This window comes from Telopea speciosissima, chromosome 9 (genome assembly GCF_018873765.1).
Source record: "Telopea speciosissima isolate NSW1024214 ecotype Mountain lineage chromosome 9, Tspe_v1, whole genome shotgun sequence".
In the NCBI taxonomy this organism is placed as follows: domain Eukaryota; kingdom Viridiplantae; phylum Streptophyta; class Magnoliopsida; order Proteales; family Proteaceae; genus Telopea; species Telopea speciosissima.
This window is the reverse complement of record NC_057924.1, coordinates 30,381,851-30,406,074: the sequence shown is the minus strand read 5'-3', so window position 1 is coordinate 30,406,074 and position 24,224 is coordinate 30,381,851. Positions and strand designations below refer to the sequence as shown.

Here is a 24,224-nt window from a genome sequence, read left to right as displayed (position 1 = left end):
AAGTATCAGATCTGTTGAAAGTATTCTTGAACCTTGCAGAGAATTTCCAGCAACTAGAATGATTCTCCACGAGATCGGTTAGGGCAGAACTGGGCTTGTTGAGGAGTTCAATAGAAAGGGGATAGGAATAGAAGAGAGATATCAGGATTCCATAATGCTATAAGCAAGCTTTGTATTCATTCAATCGTCGGCTCAACTGAGCAAACAACCATATTTATAGCCACAATGGCAGAACTAAAATCAAACTCTAACTAGGACTCAAAGTAGAACTAGGATTCAAAGCTAAAACCAGATTAGGATTACAACTCCAAATAGAACTCAAATAAAAGACTAAATTAAATAAACTCTAAACCTAATCCCAAGATTTAGTGCTGGGGATTTCCCCTACACCTACACCACTGCTGGTGTAGGTAAGAATCCCTACACCTGTGGGTGGTTTTAGACAGCCAATCTACATCACAAAGCCACTAAACCAAACAGTTGGGAATCACTCTTAAAGATGAAGTTTTACAAAGCTGGAATACAATGGTTGACACAGGTTCCTTAGGTATAGACATTTTTCTAGTCTTCTTGAGACAAATAGGGTTTTTGGAACTCTGATAGAGTGAGGTTTTTAACCTCATACAAGGTCTTAGGCCATCCAGTAACATTCAGCTACATCCATTTATTGGTCAAAAGAGGTTGAAGCATCATGATTAATAAAGCTTAATCTTCTGTAAAGGGATCTTGGCAGCTAAATTTTATCCTTTAATAAGGATGTCCTGGCCAATAGTGAATCTGCTTCATGCTCGATTCAGAGTTATGAAGACAACTCAACTAATCCTTATCGCAACTAAATGGGGTTGGTTACATGGATCCTATTTTTCCATTCAACTCTATTCAAAGTGAATGTCCAGGATCTACGCTGAAGGATTTGACCAAGGATTTTAGGAAGCCAGCTTCCAACATGACACACCAATCCTCCTCTACCCGGCAAAGAACACTGGCAGAGTTGCTTGATTCAGAGTTGTAATAGATTCAATATTATATTCATGAAAATGATTTTAATATGTTTGGGAGGTCAACCTGCTAATTTCACAAGGCTAGCATACTACACATGAGCTTGACCAGTGAGATAAGCAAATTTAATTTATTTAGTTCATTACTTCTAACATGATAAAACCAGTGAAGACTGGATTACCTTGATCAGCCCCAATTTGTGAATTAGTTATTTGAGAATCAAGAACCATTCTGGCGAATCAATTCATAGTTTCATTGGTACAACTTAACTAACCTCCATACTGAACTTCTTGTCCCTCGATAAAAAGATCAACTAATATCTTAGTAGAGACTCCAATCCACAGGCCAAGGTTCGAAATTTTGGCAAAATTTCGCCTAAATTACCGAAAAAATATTTCATTTTCTTGAGATGACTATCGAAATATATATGCGGAATTTACCTAAATTTATGAATTTTACCGAAATTTCAAGGAAATATTTTGGTTTCGGCAGAGAGTGAAATGGGGGGCAAAATCCGAAATTTCTAACCTTGCCACAGGCAGTATCAATAGGGGGTTCTCCAATGAAGAACCCAATATTAGTGTATTTTCTTCATGAGGAGCATAATGTGTAAACCTTTTTCTTGGAGTGGGCATCCCCTATATCCCTCTCCATGTAAGTCTCTCTGTCGCTCTGATCAAACAAAAGGACAGGTAATCCTACAGTATCAGGTTTATTTGGAGTTAGTGAACAAATGGAATGAGACCAGGTAAACTATAATTTTCAACACATTAAAATACATGGGGATTGTTAAACATCACAAAGATATTGCCACATGGAAGAATATTAAAAAATCTATCTAGGCGATGCAGATGTAGTCTTCAAGACATAGCAACGAGAAATCATTCCAGGACAGATGAAGTTTTTAAACATGCGGTAAAAAAATGTTTCAACAAATATGGAAAAAAAACATATAACTGGTTGATGAGAATTAAGATACCGTTTCCCCTTCATTTAGAAAAAGCTTAGCAACTTCAATGCCAACCTGAAATGATCAACATGGTGGTAAGTTGGTAACAAACTCACAAATTAAAACTATCAACCATAACAAATGAAAATAATGAGCACACAGATATATGCAAATCATAAGGAAAACACGAGAAATTGAAGACGGAAAATTTCTTAAACGACAACTACAGGAGAGCAGTCAGCAACTTCTGAATGGATAATATTTCCCAGTTAATATTTATCCTTGCCTATAATTTACTTTTCATAAACCCACTTATTTTTTTGAGGATTCAACTGTTAGAAGTCATGTAATAGGGGTAGTTTAGGAACTAGTTCTATTACTAGTTGCCTTATTATGTAATTCTGTTTTTCTTCTTTATTTCCCTTATACCTCCCTATGGAGGTGGATGTAATTCTCTATTAGTTATGATTGAATGAATATATGGTGTATGGAGAAGCCTCTCCAACACAATCGATTATAGCCTAATATTCTCTTCTCTCTTCTCTTGCTATCTTCTTCCTCCGCCAACTTCTTTCTTCTCCCTTCTTATTTCCTAAACCTAGAATCTAACTTGGTATCAGAGCAGGCTCAAGGTTTGAGAGTCGTGTTCAGTCCCTGTTTTCATTCTTTCTCTTCTCTTTGAAATCCTTTGTGTCTAAGGATTCCAAAGAGGAGATTTCTACCTACAGCTTTGCTTAAAGAATATGGAATAGGCTCATTCTAGCCTCTTTTGATGATTGAAGGATCTACTTGAGACCTTTTGAAGCTTCTTTGGAGATTTGGATCTCCCACAGCTGCTGCTCCAAGTTCCGCCAGTCTCAGCTTCAGGTTGCAGCTGCTGCCATTCTCGGATTCCTTTTGTGTCTTGGTTTGGCCCATTTGTATCGCCCAAGGACACTTATGAGAGTGGATATGATCTCCCTTGCTGATTGAAGAAGCTATATGAGCAGTTTTGCTCCTTGTGTGGGATCCTCTGTTCTGCCCAGGTAAACCCGAGAGTGTTTACTTCTTTTTTTCTTGCTTCAAGCTGCAGTTTGATGCTCCCTTGGTTGAGGGATGTGTATGCATAGCTTTTGTGAGGCTTTTTTACTTGTTTGAAGTTATTACTACACCTTGTAAGCCTTTGTGAGGCCTCTTCTTAGGGACTGCCTATTGGACTGCTGTTGTTATGCACTAGAAGTGCTTGATTTAAATCCTCTTAGAAATTTGCTGCTAGGACTGCTTCGGCAGTGTGCTATCCTAGGCTGCTTATTGGACTTCTTGCTTGTTTGGGTTGAGTGTGTACTCCCCACTTGCCTTTGGTGATCTTGTTTATTGTTGGTATCCATCATGAATGATTCGGATACATCTGTGCTTGGTACTGCTGATTCACAGCCACCCACGGTTGTCCCTCAGTTGGCTTATGAGAGTACTCATCAACAGATTTCTTTTGTGAAGCTTGATGGTACTAATTACCTAGATTGGTCACATTCTGTGAGACTTTCCCTTAACAGTAAGGGAAAACTTGGATATATCACAGGTTCTATCAAGGCTCCCACAGCTGGTTCACCTACTTTTGATAAATGGGAGACTGAAAATCCTACAGTTATGACATGGTTGGTCTTCTCCATGAAGTCCGAGATTGGGAGAAGGTTTATAAGGAAGGAAACTACCAAAGCTATTTGGGATAGTGTCTCTGTGGCCTTTGACAGAGTAGGTGACACTGCCAAGGTCTATCAGCTCCATCAAAGAATCCACTCATTGAAACAGGGTGACAGCACTATTTCTGAGTACTACAGTGCTTTCCTTAGCCTTGTGGAAGAGTATGATCACTACAGAGACCTTTATTTGACCAACCCAGAGGATGAAGCCAAGGTGTATCTGACTCTTGAAAAAGAGCATGTCTTCTCTTTGCTTGGTGGTCTGAACTCTGACTATGAGCCAATTAGACTCTAGCTGTTAGGCCGGTCTCCCCTTCCCTCTCTTAGTGAAGTCTGCAGTTACTTACAGAGTGAAGAGACCAGGCGACTTACTATGGCACCACCACCAGCATCATCTGAGAGGTCAGCCCTCAATTCTAGTTCTGTTCGAGACACCCGTGGAGGTGGTAGAGGCCCAGGGCCTAACCGTGAGGAAGCTAGTACTGTGGAGACAGTTGGTGCCAATGGAGTTGGGCGAGACAAATTTAAATGTGATCATTGTGGACGCACTGGACACACCAAGGATAGGTGTTGGTCTCTCCATGGTCGTCCTTCGGGTATGCGTGGTCGTGGTGGCCGTAGAGGGGGAGCTCAGGCTCATTCCGCAGCGGCGACTGATGCTGATGCCCCACAGGATGACTCCACCTTTATGGATGCAGTGGTTCGCAGGGTTGTGTCACAGTTGAGCACATCTTCTACATCTAGTATGGTTGGATCCTCATCATCCTCAGCTTTGCAGGTCTCCACCTCAGCTTCCACTGCTGCCCAGTCTTGGGTCATTGACTCGAGTGTCACGGACCACATGACTGTACGTCTCATTATTATGATTCCTATACCATTTGCTCTGGTAAGGACAAGGTTAGGGTAGCTGATGGCTCCCTTTCCTCCATATCTGGTAAGGTTAATATCCCTGTGACATCATCTATTTCCCTCTCTTCTGTTCTTCATGTCCCTAACCTTACATTGAATCTTTTATCTGTGAGTCATTTGACTAAATCTCTCAACTGCCGTGTCACTTTTTTTCCTTCTCACTGTCTTTTTTAGGATTTGGTGACGAAGAGGATTATTGGTAATGGACGTGAGGAGCAAGGCCTTTACTTTTTTTATCCGTTTTTGCCCACAGCTCATTCCTATGTGTGTGGTCGAAATGATAGTAGTTCTATGGATTCTGTTATGTTATGGCATCGCCGTCTTGGCCATCCATCTTTTGTAGTAATGAGGAAACAATTGCCTCACTTATTTTCATCTATTGCCTCTTCTTATGTTTTTCAATGTGAACCATATATGTTTGCCAAACATTGTCGGTCTTCATATCCTTATCATGGTAATAGAACTGTTGCTCCTTCTCATATTGTGCATACTGATGTTTGGGGTCCTTCCCCTACTACTTCTTTATTTGGCTTTCGTTACTTTGTGTCCTTTGTTGATGATTTTTCCCGTGCCACATAGACTGTACTTTTGAAGCATAAGAGTGATGTTTGTGATGCCTTTCAGAATTTTTACCAAATGATCCTTACTCAATTTGAGACCCGCATCAAAATTGTGCGATCTGATAAAGGGGGAGAGTACATGTTTGGTGGCCTTCAAACCTTCTTTACTATTCATGGCATTATCCATCAGCTAACGTGTGTTGACACGCCCCAACAAAATGGGGTTGCTGAGAGGAAAAATCGCCATCTACTGGAGGTCACCCGTAGCCTATTGTTTGGCATGCATGTCCCTAAGACCTTCTGGTCCGCAGCTCTTCTCACTGCCTCCTTTCTCATCAATCGTATGCCTACCAAGCTTCTTAATTTCAAATCTCCCTTGGACATCTTATCTCCCAAGGCCTCTGCTTTTTCTCTTCCACCTAGAGTCTTTGGCTGTGTTTGTTATGTGCATGTTAACAAATCTGCTCGCACTAAACTTGACCCCAAAGCTCTAAAGTGTCTCTTCCTTGGGTACTCTTCTACTACCAAGGGGTACAAGTGTTATCATCCTTCTTCCCGCCGATGTATCATTTCCAAGGATGTTACCTTTCTTGAGTCTATCCCTTTCTTTGTCCCTTCTCAGCATCCTCTTCAGGGGGAGAATTGTGGGAGTGAACTGATGATTTCTTTCTTTCTCCTCTACCTACATCCCCTTTTATGCTTGACATTGGGAAACACAGGACTGTAGATGTGGTTGAGGTTGATGATCAACCAGGGGGGAATACAGATTTGGTTGTTGAAAGTGGTTCTGGTAAAGAGAAGGTAGAGAAGGCTTACCACCTTACATACAAAAAAGGTGAAAGCTTGCATAATACAAGAAAGATGATCTACCAAGAGTCCTCTTCAGATCCAGATCCACATCCTGAGATTCATCCTCCTCAATCAGGTTACATTTCTTTTCCTCCATCTGATTTGGACCTTCCTATTGCTATTAGGAAAGGGAAAAGAACTTGTACTAATCCTATATCCCAGTTTGTTTCCTATGATGCAATTTCTCCTAGAGGCCTTGCCTTTATTACTGCTCTCTCTACTGCTTCCATTCCCAAGAATGTCATTGATGCTATGTCTGACCCAAAGTGGAGACAAGCCATGTCTGAGGAGATGATGGCACTTGAGAAGAATGGTACTTGGCAACTTCTTGACCTCCCCAAGGGACGTGTCCCAATTGGATGCAGATGGGTCTATACAATCAAGTATAAATCTGATGGCAGTATTTAGAGATACAAAGCAAGGTTGGTGGCCAAGGAGTACAATCAAGTCTATGGAATTGACTACCAGGAGACATTTGCCCCTGTGGCCAAGCATAATTCAATAAGAGTTCTTTTATCCTTGGCTGCCAATAAAGATTGGCCTTTATATCAGTTGGATGTGAAGAATGCCTTCCTTCATGGTGATTTGGAAGAGGAAGTGTACATGCACACTCCACCAGGCTTCAAGATGCCTTCAGCTGAAGGGAAAATGTGCCTCCTTAAGAAAGCCCTTGGGCTCAAACAATACCAAAGGCATGGTTTGAGCGCTCGACAGTGCTATTCAAGAATGGATACTCCCAGAGCTGCTGATCATACTCTCTTTACCAAGCGGAGTAATGGTACTATCACGCTCATTGTCTATGTTGATGATATCGTGGTCACAGGAGATGATACAGTTGAGATAGGTAGATTGAAGAGCTACTTGGCACAGCAATTTGAGATCAAAGATCTGGGTCCCTTGAAGTACTTCTTAGGAATAGAAGTATCAAGGACCAAGAAAGGAATCAACATATGTCACAGGAGGTTTATTCTTGACCTGTTGACAGAGACAAGAATGTTAGGCTGCAAACCAGCAAACTCTCCTATTGAGCAGAATCACAAACTAAGAGAGGACTGTGGCCCTTCTCTTGTTGATGCGGGAAAGTATCAAAGGATAGTGGGGAAGCTTATCTATCTCTCTATGACTCGGCCAAATATCTCTTATGCAGTGGGAGTTGTCAGCCAATTTAAGCATGCTCCCAAGAGTGGCCATTTGGATGTTGTATATCGCATTCTGAGGTATTTGAAGTCCTCTCCAGGGAAAGGACTGTTATATGCAAGGCACAACCACTTGAGAGTGGAAGGTTTCACAGATGCCAATTGGGTTGGTTCCATTACAAACAGGAGATCTACCTCCGGCTATTGTACCTTTGTGGGAGGTAACTTAGTCACATAGAGGAGTAAGAAACAGCATGTTGTAGCCAGATCTAGTGTCGAGGCAAAATTTAGAGCTATGGCACATGGAGTGTGTGAGCTCATCTGGCTGAAAAGACTGGTTCAGGAATTGGGATTTGACACTAAAGGATCCATGAGGCTGTACTGTGACAACAAGGCTGCCATCAGTATCGCTCACAACCCCGTTCAACATGACCGGACTAAGCACATTGAGGTTGATAGACATTTTATCAAGGAGAAGATAGACTCTGGCTGTATTTGTACTCCTTTTGTGAAGACTGGTGATCAGCTAGCAGATATCTTCACCAAAGCTCTTGGCTCTCCTCAGTTTAGCTCTTTCCTAAGCAAGCTGGGAATGCATGATATATATTCTCCAGCTTGAGGGGGAGTGTTAAAAGTCATGTAATAGGGGTAGTTTAGGAACTAGTTCTATTACTAGTTGCGCCTTATTATGTAATTCTGTTTTTCTTCTTTATTTCCCTTATACCTCCCTAGGGAGGTGGATGTAATTCTCTATTAGTTATGATTGAATGAATATATGGTGTATGGAGAAGCCTCTCCAACACAATCGATTACAGCCTAATATTCTCTTCTCTCTTCTCTTGCTATCTTCTTCCTCCTCCAACTTCTTTCTTCTCCCTTCTTATTTCCTAAACCTAGAATCTAACTCCAACTACAAGTAATTAGAACTTTATTCAAACATATTTAGGACAATAGTAATATCCACCTTCTAAGATTTTATTCTCTATTCTCTATTTATTTGTAAAGACAAAAGTATCTAACATAAAATGCTTCTTCAGTCAGTAACTTTGAATTTCATTAATAAATGGATAAGCTGTTCAATAAATAAGAGATTTCCCTAGGTAAGGAGGTAACAAATGGCTGAACAATTCATCTTCTTGTTTACAATGAAAGGATATTGTAATCTTTAAAAATAGGATGATTAACAGTCAAAATTGACCATAGGAGAAGTTGTGAGGAAGGACATGCATAGCCTTGGTCTTATCCCAAGTATGACCTCAGATAGAGCTTATTGGAGGGCAAGGATCGATGTAGTAGACCCCATTTAGCTAAGATTCTCCTGACTTACAGGTTGTGCCTCTTTCCTCTTACTTTCATCTTTCTTCTTTCATTTCCTTTTATTGTCCATTTTGGATTTCTCATCCGTCTTTTCTCATCTCTTCATTCCCTTTTTATATAGATATTCAGTTTTCCTACTTCGTTTTGCTTGGATCCATGTAGCCGACCCCATTAAGTTGGGATAAGGCTGAGTTTGTTGTTGTTGTTGTAGTTAACAGTCAAAATCTTATAACGGTGGGCAATCCAAGGAAAAATAGTGATCTTCAATCTGACTTATGGTGTTTAAATTAAAAGGGATGGGGATAAGGTGCCTTGCACCTCTCAATCTGAAACTTTAAGCCTAACTATTTGACAATAGAAGAGGCCATTGAATTCCTCTCTCTTTTCCCAAGGTAGATTTAACTTGAAAGAGATGCCAAATCATCCAAGAAGTCTACTTCCTAATCATTCATATCTCATCAAAACCTCTGGATTGAACGATAGATTCATGAACTTCTTTGAAAAAATATCTAACTTCCAAGTCCTTGGAATCAGCTACCCTGCATAATGAAGGGAAACAATGACTCAGAGTAAAGACTGCACCATTGGTGCTCCACAAACTTCACACAACTTCTGCTTCCAACTTCAAATGGGCAAGGTGATGAAACCTATTCATTAAGATCCCCTTCCCCAAACTAAACCGAACAAGTTGTGAACAACTTGCTCTCCCACAGTCCCACTCATGAAACCGCAAATATACTGCTCTATTTAACTGTATGCCATAGTTGACCCTATTTCAGAATCAGAGTCAAGGGAATGATGCGACTTGTCAATAATGACAGAGATCCTCTTTATTTATAATGTGATTACAACCCTAAAAGGGTAAAAAGGGAAAAACATAAAACCCTAAAAGCAGTAAGATCCTAATAAGCTAATCACATGGCTCTCAACACTCCCCCTCAAATTGGTGCAAGTATATCATACATGCCCAACATGGAGACAAGTGGATGAAATACCTTACAAACTAAACCTTTAGTAAACACATCAGCTAACTAGTTAACAGAACTAACAATAGGAATACAAATGATCCCTTCTTCACGCCTCTCTTTGATGAAGTGTCTATCGATCTCGATATGCTTCGTCCTATCATCCTGGACTGGATTGTGAGTGATACTAATGGCAGCCTTGTTAATACAATAGAGGTGCATAGGGTCTTCAGAGACAACTACCAGATCACTCAATAATCCCTTAAGCCACATCAGTTCACAAATCCCTTGTGCCATGGTACGATATTCGGCTTCAGTACTGGAACATGATACAACTGACTGTTTCTTGGTTCGCCACGTGACAAGGTTACCCACAAGGAAGGAACAATACCCAGAAGTAGATTTTCGATTATCAATAGTTCTAGCCCGATCGGCATCACTAAATGCTTCAAGTCTCAAATTTCCATTGTTAGATATTAGAATACCTTTCCCAGGGGCAGATTTTAAATACCTCAATACACGGTGCATTGCTTCAATATGAGATGTCCTAGGATCATGGAGAAACCGACTAACAATGCCAACAACATGGGCAATATCAGGTCTAGTGTGGGACAAGTAGATCAAACGACCAACAAGTCCCTAGTAATGTTCTGATGCAGCCCAAGTACGAAGAAGAAGAAGAAGAAGAAGTCCTGAACTTAGGGCTTGATTAGGGAGCCGTAGAGTAGGTTTATTTCCTGGTTATTCTCCATACTTAGTTTATTTTCCTATTTTTAGATTGAACCAGTTTAGAATTGGTTGCACCCAATTGGTTCAATTGGCTAATTTAAGTGAAGTGTTCCTATTGGTTAATAGGTCTTTAAATCCTATTGGCTAATATGGAATCTTCTTTTAAATTAGTTGTTTTAAGTTAGATGTCTTTTAACTTAAGTTAGTAGGGTTAAATAGGTCTTTTACTGTTTTAAGTTATTAGTTTTAGTTTTAATTCCTTCCCTTCCACAATTTTGTGAAGGAGAAGTCATTAATTTGTATTAAGATTTGGCATAAAGCCATATTATAAATAAAGTATATCATGGAGGCTCCCCCACATTGAATTTTGAATAAAAGAAAGACTTGCTGCTGCTACTCCTGCTCCTTTGTGAGTGTATATCCTTGTGGATCTCAAGGTGGATAGGGTGGGTGGACTCCTGCGACTCCTTGCATTGAGAAGATTGGGAGGTTCCTTCAAATTTCAAGCTGCTGCCAAAGGATTCCTGCTGTAAGTTTGAATGATTAAATTCGGTTTTCCATTCATCCTCCCTCCCAATCGATTCCCCCTTTATTTTTAGTTTGAATCCCATAAACCCTAATTCATCTAGAACCTGTCCAGCCTTCATCCTTCATCTGTTTTTCATAAAAATCAGACCACAGCCCCCTCATACTAACCCCCCCCCCCCCCACTCGACCAGACCTGCAGTCTCAAATATCCACCAAAACCCTAGATTCCCCTACCACCATTAAAACCCCTAAAAACCCTAAATAGCCTAATTTCTGTCTAGAGCTAACCACCCATCAGAATCTGTCCATATTAGAGTCGAACCTCCCTCCTACACATCTGAACACTCGACCCTAACCCCTGGTTCAGATTCCGATTATAAACCCTAGTTTTGACTACTTTACTGTTTGCCTAAAACCCAAAACCCTAACCCTAAAATTCTGGAAATTGAATCCTGTTTCAAAACTTGTTAAAACCTGATTTAATAGCTTCCCCTAAGCCTGCCTATTAAAATCAGATATAACTTACCCCATTCCCCCATACCTAACCCTAGAATTTAGCCTTAATTCTGCCATTCGAACCACCAGTCCTTTTTTGATCCTATTGCTTGGCCTCTAGTGGATTTTTCTCCTATCTAGAGCTACATTAACTTGGTATCAGAGCCATGGATGAACATGGCAATCCGGTGCTGCCACAACCACCCGACCCTATGGCAGCAATGTTAGAGATGTTCAGAAAATTTACTGTTGACCAAAAGGCTACAACTGATGCAATCATGACTAGATTGCAACACTTGGAAGGACAGAGAATCCCTCTTGATAGGGACAGAAACTTGCCCGTAGAAGAAGACAGGTACCAACTCCATTCAGTGGTACAGAGGCTGCCTAACAAAGATGGGAGCCCCAGAGATGACTACAGGGGTTATAGAGATGGACACATAGGTCATAGGGACAGATTCAGAGGTGATCGAGATGACAGGGATGGTAGAGATCATTACAGAGATCGTCGGGACAAACCTAGAGATGCCCGTGAGCCTTCTCGGGAACATAGAGATCACCACTGAGGCTACAGAGACAGAGATAGAGAAGACTGGGACAGAGACAAAGGTCGCCAGCCTACTTTTGAGGAGTATATGAGGTCCTACTTCACTGGAGACCAGGGCACTAATCGGCGCTATACAGACAACCAAAAGGTGAAGCTTGAGCTGAAAGAATTCGATGGTCACCCTGACCCCCAGGTATTTTATAACTGGCTTGCTGCAATGGATGATTACTTCGACTGGTATGATCTGTCTGAAGAGAGGAAAATGAAGTCAGTCCGTGCTAAACTTGTCGGACCAGCACGTGAGTGGTGGAGAACCACTGAAAGAGAGATGGACTTTATGTTAAGAATAGTTGTATTAGGGGTTTATATGTACATAACCCCTCTTTTATGTATTCTTTATGCCATTTGTATGAGGCCAAGAGCCTGTGTGTAATTATATATTCTTTTCAATAGAAGCATGTTAGTCTCTTGTTTTGAGATATAACACACCAAACCAAAACCGTGGCTGCTCTCTTGAAGTTTCTTCTCTTCTTCCACTCTAAAAGCTAACATGGTATCAGAGCATTGATCCTGCTGTTTGCAAGTGTTCGAAGGAAGTTTGGAATGTGAAGAAGGGTTTCATTCACCTGTTTTTTGCTGCTGTTCGAAGGACTGGTTAGGTCATCTTCTCCAGCTTGTTTCTCTCTCGTTTAGAATCCAAATGGAGTGCTTCTTGGTGCTCTAGTTTCGTTTGGGGGTCCTCTTTGATCTCCTTTGCTTCTCTCCAACCTTCTGCAAGCACCCATTCATCAGGTTTGCATCTCAGTTTGGCTGTTCTGCCCAGAATTTCCGCTAGCTAGAGTTCTTGTTTGGCACCGGCTCTTCAATAGAGCCTTGTTTGGTCATTTTTTATGGTCCATTTGCATCGTTTTTGGTTAAGGAGCATTACTCATCTTTACTCCGCTGCTATTTGAGTATTTTCTGAAGATCTACAAGTGTTTCAAGCCTTTTTTTGGCTATTGGGTGCCCTGTTTTTGTGCCTGCTGTTTTGAGACAAACCTGTTTGCTTGAAGTGCTGCTGTTTCCTCCTTTTAAGCGGCTGATTTGAGAAAAAATATGGGTGAGAAAAATGTTGAAACACCCTTGCCCCTTGTGGAAACAGCTCCATCTCTTCCTTCTTCCTTTGAGAGCCCCAATATCCAACTTCCTATTGCCAAGCTTGAGAACCACAACTGAAATTGATTCTTCGGTGTAGGGGAAAGATGGGGTACATAAATGGTAGCATCAAAGCCCCCCTCCCTACCAAGCAAGGGTACTCCAAATGGGACACTGAGAATTCTCTTGTGATGGCTTGGCTTCTTTTCTCAATGAAGCCTGAGATTGGAAGAAGGTTTATGGGCAAGGAGACTGCCAAAGACATTTGGGACAGTGTGGCCCATATCTTTGATCGGGTTGGGGACTCTACAAAGGTATACCAACTTCTCCAACAGATTGTTAGCCTGCGCCACGGTGATAGAAGCATCTCTGACTACTATAGTCGTGTTGTGGGCCTGTGGGAGGAGTATGATCACTATAGAGATCTTCAGTTGTGTCCTGATAATGAGGTCAAGGTGCACCGGTTGTTTGAGAAAGAGAGGGTCTTATTTCTCCTTGGCGGCGTTAATTCTGACTTTAAACCTCTTAGGGTACAAATCCTTGGCCGACCAAGTCTTCCCGCACTGGAGGAGGTGTGTGGATATCTACAGAGTGAGGAGACCCGCAGGGGTGCCATGGGGACTACTCCCACTGTTGAGCGCTCTGCTCTTGTTTCTTCCACCCCTCAGGACTCCATTACGGGAGCTGATAAGGGGGCTGCTAAGGGAGCTGCGAAGGGCCGATTCTTATGTGACCATTTTAGAAAATCTGGGCATACGAAGGACTTTTGTTGGGATCTCCATGGGAAGCCCCCTTCTGGTTCCTCTGAGGGACTGAAGGGACAGCGGAAGAAGGGGCCTAAGGCTCATGTTGGAGTCATTGAATCTGATCCATCCTCTCTTTCCAAAGAAGACATTGCTGCATTTCGCCGGATTGTAGCCCACCTGGATGGTTCCTCTGCTACTCCTACTTCCACTGCACTATAGGCCTCTTCCTCCTCCGGCACCACACCTTAGGTCATTGACTCAGGTGCCACGGATCATATGACTAGTAGGCCTCAGCTGTATAATTCATACTCTGCTTGTTCTGGGAAAGATAAGGTAAAAATTGCTGATGGTTCCTTCTCTTCCATTTCTGGTAAGGGAGATATCCAGGTTACACCACTTTTACCCATGAAGTCTGTCTTTCATGTTCCCAACTTTGCCACTAACCTTTCAGTTAGCCAATTGACTAAATCTTTGAACTGCTTTGTCACCTTCTTTCCTACCCATTGTCTTTTTCAGGATTTGGTGACGAGGAGGGTGATTGGCAGTGGTCGTGAAACTAACGGCTTGTATGTTTTTGAGACTGGTGCTTCCCCTGTTGTGCAAGCTCAGTCCTATGTTTATGGGCAAGAAGGTGGACGTACTCAGGAGGATATTTTGCTTTGGCATCATCGTTTGGGGCACCCTTCTTTTTCTGTTATGAGAAAACTATTGCCACATTTATTTACTTCTTTTCCTGTCACTCATGTTTTTCATTGTGAACCTTGTCTATTTGCCAAAAGTTGTAAAACAGCTTATGCATCTAATGGTAATAGATCTATTTCACCTTTTCATCTTACCCATACTGATGTTTGGGGACCTTCCCCTGTTACCTCTTTGTGTGGCTTCCCCTACTTTGTTTCTTTCATTGATGATTATTCTCGGGTTACTTGGGTTTACCTTTTGAAACACAAGAGTGAAGTCTATGTTGCATTTAAAAATTTTTATGAGTTAGTAGTGTATACCCAATTTCAAACTCGGATCCAAATTGTTCGTTCTGACAAAGGTGGGGAGTATATGTATAGTGGTTTGGAAACCTTTTTTTCTGACCATGGCATTATTCATCAGGTGGCCTGTGTTGATACCCCACAACAAAATGGGGTGGCTGAAAGAAAAAATCGTCATCTCCTTGAAGTGGCTAGATCCCTTTGGTTTACCATGCATGTTCCAAAAACTTTTTGGTCTGATGCTCTCCTCACTGCTGTCTTTCTTATTAATCACATGCCGTCTAGTGTCTTGAACTTCAAGGTTCCTCTTGATGTCTTACCCTCACGGTCTTCTTCCTTTTCTCTTCCTCCAAGGGTGTTTGGTTGTATTTGCTATGTACATATTAGCAAATCTGCTCGCACTAAATTGGATCCTAAGGCTCTAAAGTGCATCTTTCTTGGGTATTCCTCCACATCCAAAGGGTATAAATGCTATCATCCTCCTACTCGTCGGTGGCTTCTCTCCAAAGATGTCCATTTCTTTGAACCATACCGTATTTTCAGTCACCTCTTCAGGAGGAGTGTTCATCTCTTGGTGGTGGTGTCGAGGGTGAAGAGGTTCCCAAGTTTGTTTCATTTCCTTTCTCCTCTCTTATCCCTATTTCCCCTTTTCAGATTGACAAGGGAAAGAAAAATTCTATGGATACTGTTGTTGAGGGGGAACCTTCTGTGGATACTGTTGTTGAGGGGGGGAGCCTCCTAGTGCACAAGTGAACAGAGAACAGGGGGAGCTACTGGTGTATACGAAGGATAGGAGAAATCCTTCTTCATGGCTTCCTATAAAGAAGACCTGCCAAAATCCTTCTTCGTCTCCTCATCCTGAGCCTCCATCCATCGAGACAGGTATACCTTCCTCTACTTCTACATCCTCAGACCTAGATCTTCCTATTGCTCACCGCAAGGGAACTCGGGCATGTACTAATCCCATTGCCAAGTCTGTTTCCTATGATTCTATCTCCCTTACAGGTATAGCCTTCACTGTAGCTATCTCATCCATATCTATTCCCAAGAATGTAACAGAGGCTATGGCAGATCCAAAATGGAGAGAAGCAATGAACACAGAGATGTTGGCTCTTGAGAAGAATCACACTTGGGACCTTGTTGAACTCCCTAAAGGGAGAATCCCTGTTGGATGCAGATGGGTATTCACAGTCAAGTTCAAGTCTGATGGTACTGTGGAGAGGTATAAGGCAAGACTTGTCGCCAGGGGTTATACACAGGTGTATGGCATTGACTATCAGGAAACCTTGCTCCGGTGGCCAAGCATAACTCCATTCGTGTAGTTCTCTCTATGGCTGCAAACCTTGATTGGCCATTGTACCAGCTTGATGTAAAGAATGCATTCTTACATGGTGACCTAGAAGAAGAGGTATATATGCACTCTCCTCCTGGGTTCAAGCATCCTGGTGACAATGGGAAAGTGTGTCGTCTTAGGAAGGCTCTCTATGGACTCAAACAGTCTCCTAAGGCTTGGTTTGAGAGGTTCAAACAAGCCCTCCTGCAAAATGGATATACTCAAAGTCAAGCTGATCACACATTGTTTATACAAAGGAAGGGCAGCACTATTACAGCTCTCATTGTTTATGTTGATGACATTGTGGTCACGGGAAACAGTGAAGCTGAAATCTCAAAGCTTAAGCTTTATTTGGCTCGGCAATTTGAGATCAAAGATCTCGGTCCATTGAAGTATTTTCTGGGGATTGAAGTTTCAAGATCCAAGCAAGGGATCAATGTTTGCCAAAGGAAGTTTGTTGTTGATCTACTTACAGAGACAGGCTACTTAGGATACAAACTAATCTCCTCCCCTATTGAGCAGAACCACAAACTAGGGGAAGATTGTGGTGAACCTCTTGTGGATGCTGAAAAGTAACAGAGATTAGTAGGTAAGCTAATCTATCTCTCCCTCACCCGGCCTGACATCACCTACGCTGTTGGAGTGGTGAGTCAGTTTATGTATGCACCCAAGATGGGACATCTTGATGTAGTTTACAGGATCCTCAGGTATTTGAAGTCATGCCCTGGATAAGGCCTTCTCTTCTCTAGGAACGGTCACTTGAGAATTGAAGTATATACAGATGCTGATTGGGCCGGGTCTATCTCTGATTGAAGATCCACCTCTGGATACTGTACCTTTGTTGGGGGAAATTTAGTCACCTGGAGAAGTAAGAAGCAACCTGTGGTAGCTAGGTCAAGTGCTGAAACAGAGTTTAGAGCCATGGCTCATGGTGTGTGTGAAATCTTGTGGTTGAAGAAACTTGTTCAAGAATTGGGATTTGAGACGACTGAACCTATGAGTCTATATTGTGATAACAAGGCAGCCATAAGTATTGCTCACAACCCAGTTCAACATGACAGGACAAAGCATGTTGAGGTTGACAGACACTTTATCAAGGAGAAGATAGAGTCTACGACTATTCGTACTCCTTTTGTGAAGACAAATGAACAAGTGGCAGACATCTTCACCAAAGGACTTAGCTCTCATCACTTTAGTTTTATGCTAGACAAGCTGGGTATGTATGACATATACCACCCAGCTTGAGGGGGAGTGTTAAGAATAGTTGTATCAGGGGTATATTTGTACATAACCCCTCTTTTATGTATTCTTTATGTCATTTGTATAAGGCCAAGGGCCTGTGTGTAATTATATATTCTTTTCAATATAAGCATGTTAGTCTCTTGTTTTGAGATATAACACACCAAACCAAAACCGTGGCTGCTCTCTTAAAGTTTCTTCTCTTCTTCCTCTTCCACTTTAAAAGCTAACACTTTAATGGTACTGCACCCAGTACTTGGGAAGACATGAAATACGACCTGAGTAAGCAATACTTGCCTAGGCACTTCAGGTCTCAGCTGCAGGATCAATTCAACTTCCTCCGCCAAGGGACCATGACTGTGACTGAGTACATGAGGAAATTCGATGCTCTTTCTTCTCGTACTGGCATTAGGGAGGAGGGCATCTAAATGCTTTCCCAGTTCAGGTTGGGTCTCTCAAGTGAGATCAACAGGGCAATTGGGGTGGTTGATGTAGCTGACATTCGAGATTGCTTTGAGAAGGCCTTGAAAGCAGAGGAGCTATTAGCTTCAAGTAAACAGTCGGGTTCTACTTCCAAGCCGGCCTACATCAACACCAGCACCTCAAAACAAGGTTCCTCTATAAGCAGCACCTCTCGCCCTGCTGTTCCCCCACGTGTGGATGATAAGGGTAAAGCACCTATGGGCCGAAATGACCCTTTCACTTGTTATTACTGTCAAGACAAGGGGCATATTTCTAGGGACTGCCCACACAAGAAGAAGTCTGTCAACGTGACTGAAAAGGAAGGAGTTCAAGGTGAAGGTGAAGACTAGGGCAAAATTCATTTCCATGCACTTCCTCCTGATGATGATGACGATGTGGTTGCTTATCTTGAAGACGAAGGTAATGATCCTAGAGGCGTTCATGTGATCCTTCAAGAGGCTACTGCCCAGCCAGAGTTCCAGCCTTCTTCATCCGTCAAAGAGCTGCTGTCCGCATACAAGCTTGAACCATCCGCTGAAGATGAACTTAAGAAACTTGATCCTGATTTGGAAGACCATTCTGTGATCTCAAGCCATTCATCGGAGATGAATGCTTTCAAGAAAGGTAGAGTTGATGCAGCACCAAGTAGGAAGAAAAAGAAGTAGAAGTCCTGAACTTACGGCTTGATTAGGGAGCCGTAGAGTAGGTTTATTTCCTGGTTATTCTCCATACTTAGTTTATTTTCCTGTTTTTAGATTGAACCGGTTTAGAATTGGTTGCACCCAATTGGTTCAATTGGTCTAATCTAAGTGAAGTGTTCCTATTGGTTAATAGGTCCTTAAATCCTATTGGCTAATATGGAATCTTCTTTTAAATTAGTTGTTTTAAGTTAGATGTCTTTTAACTTAAGTTAGTAGGGTTAAATAGGTCTTTTACTGTTTTAAGTTATTAGTTCTAGTTTTAATTCCTTCCCTTCCACAATTTTGTGAAGGAGAAGTCATTAATTTGTATTAGGATTTGGCATAAAGCCATATTATAAATAAAGTAAATCGTGGAGGCTCCCCCACATTGAATTTTGAATTAAAAAATAGACTTGCTGCTGCTGCTCCTGGTCCTTTGTGAGTGTATATCCTTGTGGATCTCAAGGTGGATAGGGTGGGTGGACTCCTTCGACTCCTTGCATCGAGAAGATCGGAAGGTTCCTTCAAATTTCAAGCTGCTGCCGGTGGATTCCTGATGTAAGTTTGAATGATTAAATTCTGTTTTCCATTCATCCTCCCTCCCAATCGATTCTCCCTTTATTTTTAGTTTGAATCCCATAAATCCTAATTCATCTAGAACCTGTCCAGCCTTCATCCTTCATCTGTTTTTCATAAAAATCAGACCACAGCCCCCTCATACCAACCCCCCCACTCGACCAGACCAGCAGTCTCAAATATCCACCAAAACCCTAGATTCCCCTACCACCATTAAAACCCCTAAAAACCCTAAATAGCCTAATTTCTGTCTAGAGCTAACCACCCATCAGAATCTGTCCATATTACAGTCGAACCTCCCTTCACATCTGAACACTCGACCCTAACCCCTGGTTCAGATTCCCATTATAAACCCTAGTTTTGACTACTTTACTGTTTGCCTAAAACCCAAAACCTTAACCCTAAAATTCTGGAAATTGAATCTTGTTTCAAAACTTGTTAAAACCTGTTTTAATAGCTTCCCCTAAACCTGCCTATTAAAATCAGATATAACTTACCCCATTCCCCCATACCTAACCCTAGAATTTAGCCTAAAAACCCTAACTGTGCCCTTCGAACCAGCAGTCCTTTTTTGATCCTATTGCTTGGCCTTAGTGGGATTTTTCTCCTATCTAGAGCTACATTATGTTCCTTGTCGACAGGATCACCCATGGCACTGTAAAGTTGGTGATTAACCTCAATAGGGAAGTTTGTAGGCTTACACCCAAGCATACCAGTATCCTTGAGAAGATCTAAGACATATTTCCATTGGGAAATAAAAATACCCCTGTTAGACCTTGCAACTTCTATCCCAATAAAGTACCGGAGAGGTCCTAAATCCTTTGTTTCAAACTCTTTTGCTAATAGTGATTTCAGATGAGAGATTTCATCATATCACTATTCCCAGTAATCAGTATATCATCTACATACAAAATGAGGGTTGTAATCTGGATAACATTCCTTTTCACAAACAAAGTATGATCAGCTTGACTTTGTTGATATCCAAACTTCTACATAGCTTTCAGGAAGTGACCAAACCACAAAATTTAACTAAATCTGGAAACATAGAACGTAAAATATTAAAAGAAGGGTGTCCCAGACGACTGTGCCAGTGATGGAGTTTTGTCAAAGCGCTATCAGAACGAAGGGTGTGAGCTGAAGTAGTGGCATTGTTGGTAGATAATCCAAGTAATAGAGACTATCACGGACCTGACCATACCCAATCGTTGTGCCCATCACCAAATCTTGAAATAAGCAATGAGTAGAAAAGAAGTGAACAGAACAATTCAACTCACTTGTCAAACGATAAATGGAAAGTAAATTTGCAATAATTTTGGGACGTGTAAAACAGAGAAAAGAGAGAGGTGGGGAGAATAATAAACGGAACCTTTACCCGCGATAGAGGACATAGACCCATCGGCTACACGTACCTTATCCTGGTCAGAGCAAGGAGAATAAGTAAGGAAAACCTCTAAGTTAGTCATGTGGTCTGTAGTACCAGAGTCAATTAACCATAAGGGATTCATAGAGTAGACATGAAAATTACTTGACTGAGCAAATTTAGAAATAGGGGAAGAGGAAGAACTAGTGTGTAGTTGTGTCACCAATTTTTGGATGGCAGCCATTTGTTCCGGGGAGAAAGGTGTCGTAGTAGAGGTAGCAGGCAACTATCAAGAACTTCAGAGAGATGAGCCTGGGAACGAGTACTGCCATGTTTGCTATTGCGCCCTCCCTTGCGGTGCCCATAAAGCTTCCAACATGTTTCCCCTGTATGACGACGGCGACCACAATAATCACATTGCACGGGGTCCAGTGTAGAAGGTGCCTAAGAAGAATCTGCAATTGGAGGTACAAGAGGTGTAGTAAGACAGGTCGCGCGGAAACAGTTGGAGGCATCATAACAGTCCGGCGATGTTCTTCTAACTGAACCAAATTGTATGCTTGAGAAAGAGTAGGGAAGGTGTCATGCCCAAGTATCTGAATGTGAACTTGATCATACTCCGGGTTCAAACCGATCAGAAAATCATAAACACGCTCCATCTCCCTCCTTTTGAAACGCATCAGCATCATCAGGATGGACCATGGGAACGAGGTGATGAAAGTCGAGTTACTGCCAAAGAGTAAGTGAAGGTAGAATAGTAGGCAAAGAGGGATAGCTCTTTATGAGTAGTGCTACGAACCTGACGTCGTATCTCATATATTTGGGCATAATTCCCTGCTTGAGAATAGGTCTGTCAGACTGCATCCCATAGCTCCTTAGCAGAATTGAAGAGAACAAAACTGGGACTGGTAGAGAGCTCCACAAGAAGGACATAACCAATGCATCATTAGAGGACCAGGTATTCGATGCAGTAGGATCCGTAGGCTTGGGAGTGTCTCCTGTGATAAGGCCAGAGTATTGTGTCCCCGAAGTGTGAGAAGACATGCACGGGACCAAGTGAGGTAATTCTAGCCATTCAACTTGATGGGGCCACCGGGCCAGGTTGAAGAGTACTAGGATGGCCAGGGAGACTCGAACGACCACGTGGGCACACCTCAGGTGTGCCAGTGAAGGGCGCACTAGTGGAGGTAGCACTAGCATTTTCATCGGCCATGATATCCAAAAAAGTAGGAGTATACTTCTACAACCAAAGTTAAGGGCAGCGGCAGCGCCGGCGATAGGAGAGGGCAGCGGGAAGGCGCGGCAACCAAGTGGGTAGTAGTGGCACCGGCAAGAGAGGCCAGCGGTGAGGTGCAGCAACAAGGGGGTCGCGGCGGATGGAAGCTCGGCAACCAGGGGGTCACGGTTGCGGCAGCAAGAGTCGACCAAAGGGGTTGCGGCTCGCAGTGAGGCATGGCAAGGGGTTCGCGGCGGACGGAGGCCCAACAACCAGGGGATCGCGATGGCAGCAGTGAGATGCAACCAAAGAGGGTCGCGTCTCGCAGTGGACGGAGGTGCAGCAACCAAGGGATCGCAGCGGCGCCAGTGAGAGGCAACCAAAGAGGGGTTGCGGCTCGCAGATGAAGCGCCTGCGACGGTGATGGCGAACCTTGTTCACCGTAGGATATAGGAGAATGCACGGTGGGGAGGCGTGACGGGATGAGAAAGTTTAGGGTTGCATGGTTCAGGTCTAAAAGCAGTAAGATGCTAATATGCTAATCATACAGCTCTCAACAACCCTCTTTCTCACAAAAATCTAAAAGCCATTTTCCAGGGAGAGCTTTGTTTATCATTCTTCAGGAACAAAATAAAGCCTTTCTTTGCAGATACATTCCCAGTCCAAATAATATTTTCAGCAGCATCTCTGCTATTGACTAAGGGTTAACAATAAACATGGCTTTAAACAGTTTTGAATGTCTAAACAGGGTCTGTGTAGCTGATCCCATGTAGTTGGAAAAAGGTTTCATTGAGTTTAGTTATATCTTTGTCATTCCTTAAAAATTCTATTTCTAAGTACTCTATCCAGAAGGATTGGAAAAGGACACATAAATTGGCAAATTCTATTGTAAAGTGATTTTGCCATTCTTGGAATAGAATACTACCTCAGCATGCAAACTTCTTTAAACATGTTTAAACAGTTGATCTATCTCTAGAAGTAAAATCACAGGGATACATCAAAAGAGCTGAAAAGCTTTTTGTACACCTTTTATATTTCATGTCTGGGGATTTCTCCTTTTTGTGTTGTTACCGAAATCTATATTGAAGAAACAAAAAAGGAAGAAAATGATAACCAGGTTTAGTTCTATCTACAAAAAAAAAGTTTAGAAAATTAACCCTTTAGATCAGAAAATAATTTCTATCCAACAAAATTGAAACACACCACAAAGTAGGTAACTATGGTTGGACCAATGCAAATCAATTCTTTCAATAGGGAAAAGCTTTTCTCTCTCAAATTTTGTTTCATGTAGGATGGAGAAATTGTACAAAATATGAGAAGACAAAGATGCGAAGCAGACCTGAACTAGTCCACCAAGATTATCTCTAAGATCCAGAATAAAATTAGATGCACCAAGGTCTTGAAGACGCTTCATTGCTGCAACAACCATTATTTACTTAGCTTTATCTCAGGAGCAACTGAACTTTGTAGATAAAGAACAAGATGAAGAAATAACCCTGTCCATGAACACCACAAATATAAACAAGGCGCACAAAGGCATAAAGATCCAAGTTAGCCATCAGAAAATGATCTCAAAAGAATGGAGCATCTCATAAAGTACACAAAAAAAGCTTGTTTTCAAAATTCATACCATTCAGCATATAATCTCTCTTCACTTCAACTTTCTTCTTCTTCTTCTTCACTTCAACTTTCTATATTTAGTTGAGCTCACATCAATACAAACCTAACCGATGACCAACCCTCTTAATCTCATGTTTTCTCTACCAAAAACTGCTGTATTCAACCCTAAAACAGCTCTCTCCTAGAACACCCAGCTGAATGGGTTTTTACTCCATAATTTATATTTCGGTCCTACGAAAGATGAGGGTAGGCAAAACCCCAGAACCGGATGAGATCCCAATTGAAGTGTGGAAGAGCTTAGGAGTACGGGGGGGTATCTTGGCTAACCAAGCGGTTTAACAAGATTTTGAGTACAAAGAAAATGTCAGATGATTGGAGGAGAAGCACTATAGTTCCAATTTATAAGAACAAAGGTGATATCTAGAACTGCAATAACTATAGAGGCATTAAACTAATGAGTCATACCATTTAGTTATGGGAGAAAATCATTGAAGCACACCTAAGAAAAGAAACTGATATATCGGACAACCAATTTGGTTTTATGCCAGGGAGATCCACAACTGAAGCTATTTACCTTCTAAGTAGGCTTATGGAAATTTTTAGAGCTTACAAAAGGAACCTCTATACGGTCTTTATCTACCTAGAAAAGGCCTATGATAGAGTTCATAAAGAGCTCATTTGGCATGTATTAGGGAAGAGAAGGAGCGCAAGTAACAATGTGGATATAATTAAGGACATGTATAAAGGTGTGGTGACAAGTGTCAGAACTGCAAAGGGCCAAAGTAGTGAATTCCCAATTACTTGGGTTACACCAAGGATCAGCTATAAGCCCTTATTTGTTTGCACTCATCATGGATGATTTAACCAGACATATCCAAGATGAGGTCCCTTGGTGTATGCTTTTCACTGATGATTTTGTTTTGATAGACGGGATAGTGGAGGGGATTAACGCAAAGCTAGAGTTATGGAGATCTTGCTTAGAATCAAGAGGTTTTAAGTTAAGCAGAACAAAGACAGAATATATGATGTGTAACTTCAGTCAAACCAGGAGAGGTGATGATGATGTGGTGAAGCTTGAGGAGCAAGAGATACTACCAAGTGAATACTTTAGATACCTGGGGTCAACCATTAACAATGAGGGTGATATAGAGGATGATGTTTCACATACAATTAAAGTAGGATGGATGAAGTGAAGAAGTGTATCAGGAGTTTT

At 41.8% G+C, this 24,224-nt stretch overlaps 1 protein-coding gene across 4 annotated transcripts in view; it reads right to left on the bottom strand.

The window, feature by feature from the left end:
* Positions 1 to 24,224, bottom strand: part of LOC122640684 (carboxyl-terminal-processing peptidase 1, chloroplastic) — a 45,709-nt gene that overhangs the window by 5,574 nt on the left and 15,911 nt on the right. For all 4 annotated transcript variants that reach the window (XM_043833910.1, XM_043833911.1, XM_043833909.1 and 1 more), the window contains 2 exons: positions 22,731 to 22,807; positions 1,979 to 2,023 (listed from right to left, as the gene is read on the bottom strand). In XM_043833910.1, the coding sequence (XP_043689845.1) occupies positions 1,979 to 2,023; positions 22,731 to 22,807 (122 nt within the window). The remainder of the gene's footprint in view (positions 1 to 1,978; positions 2,024 to 22,730; positions 22,808 to 24,224) is intronic.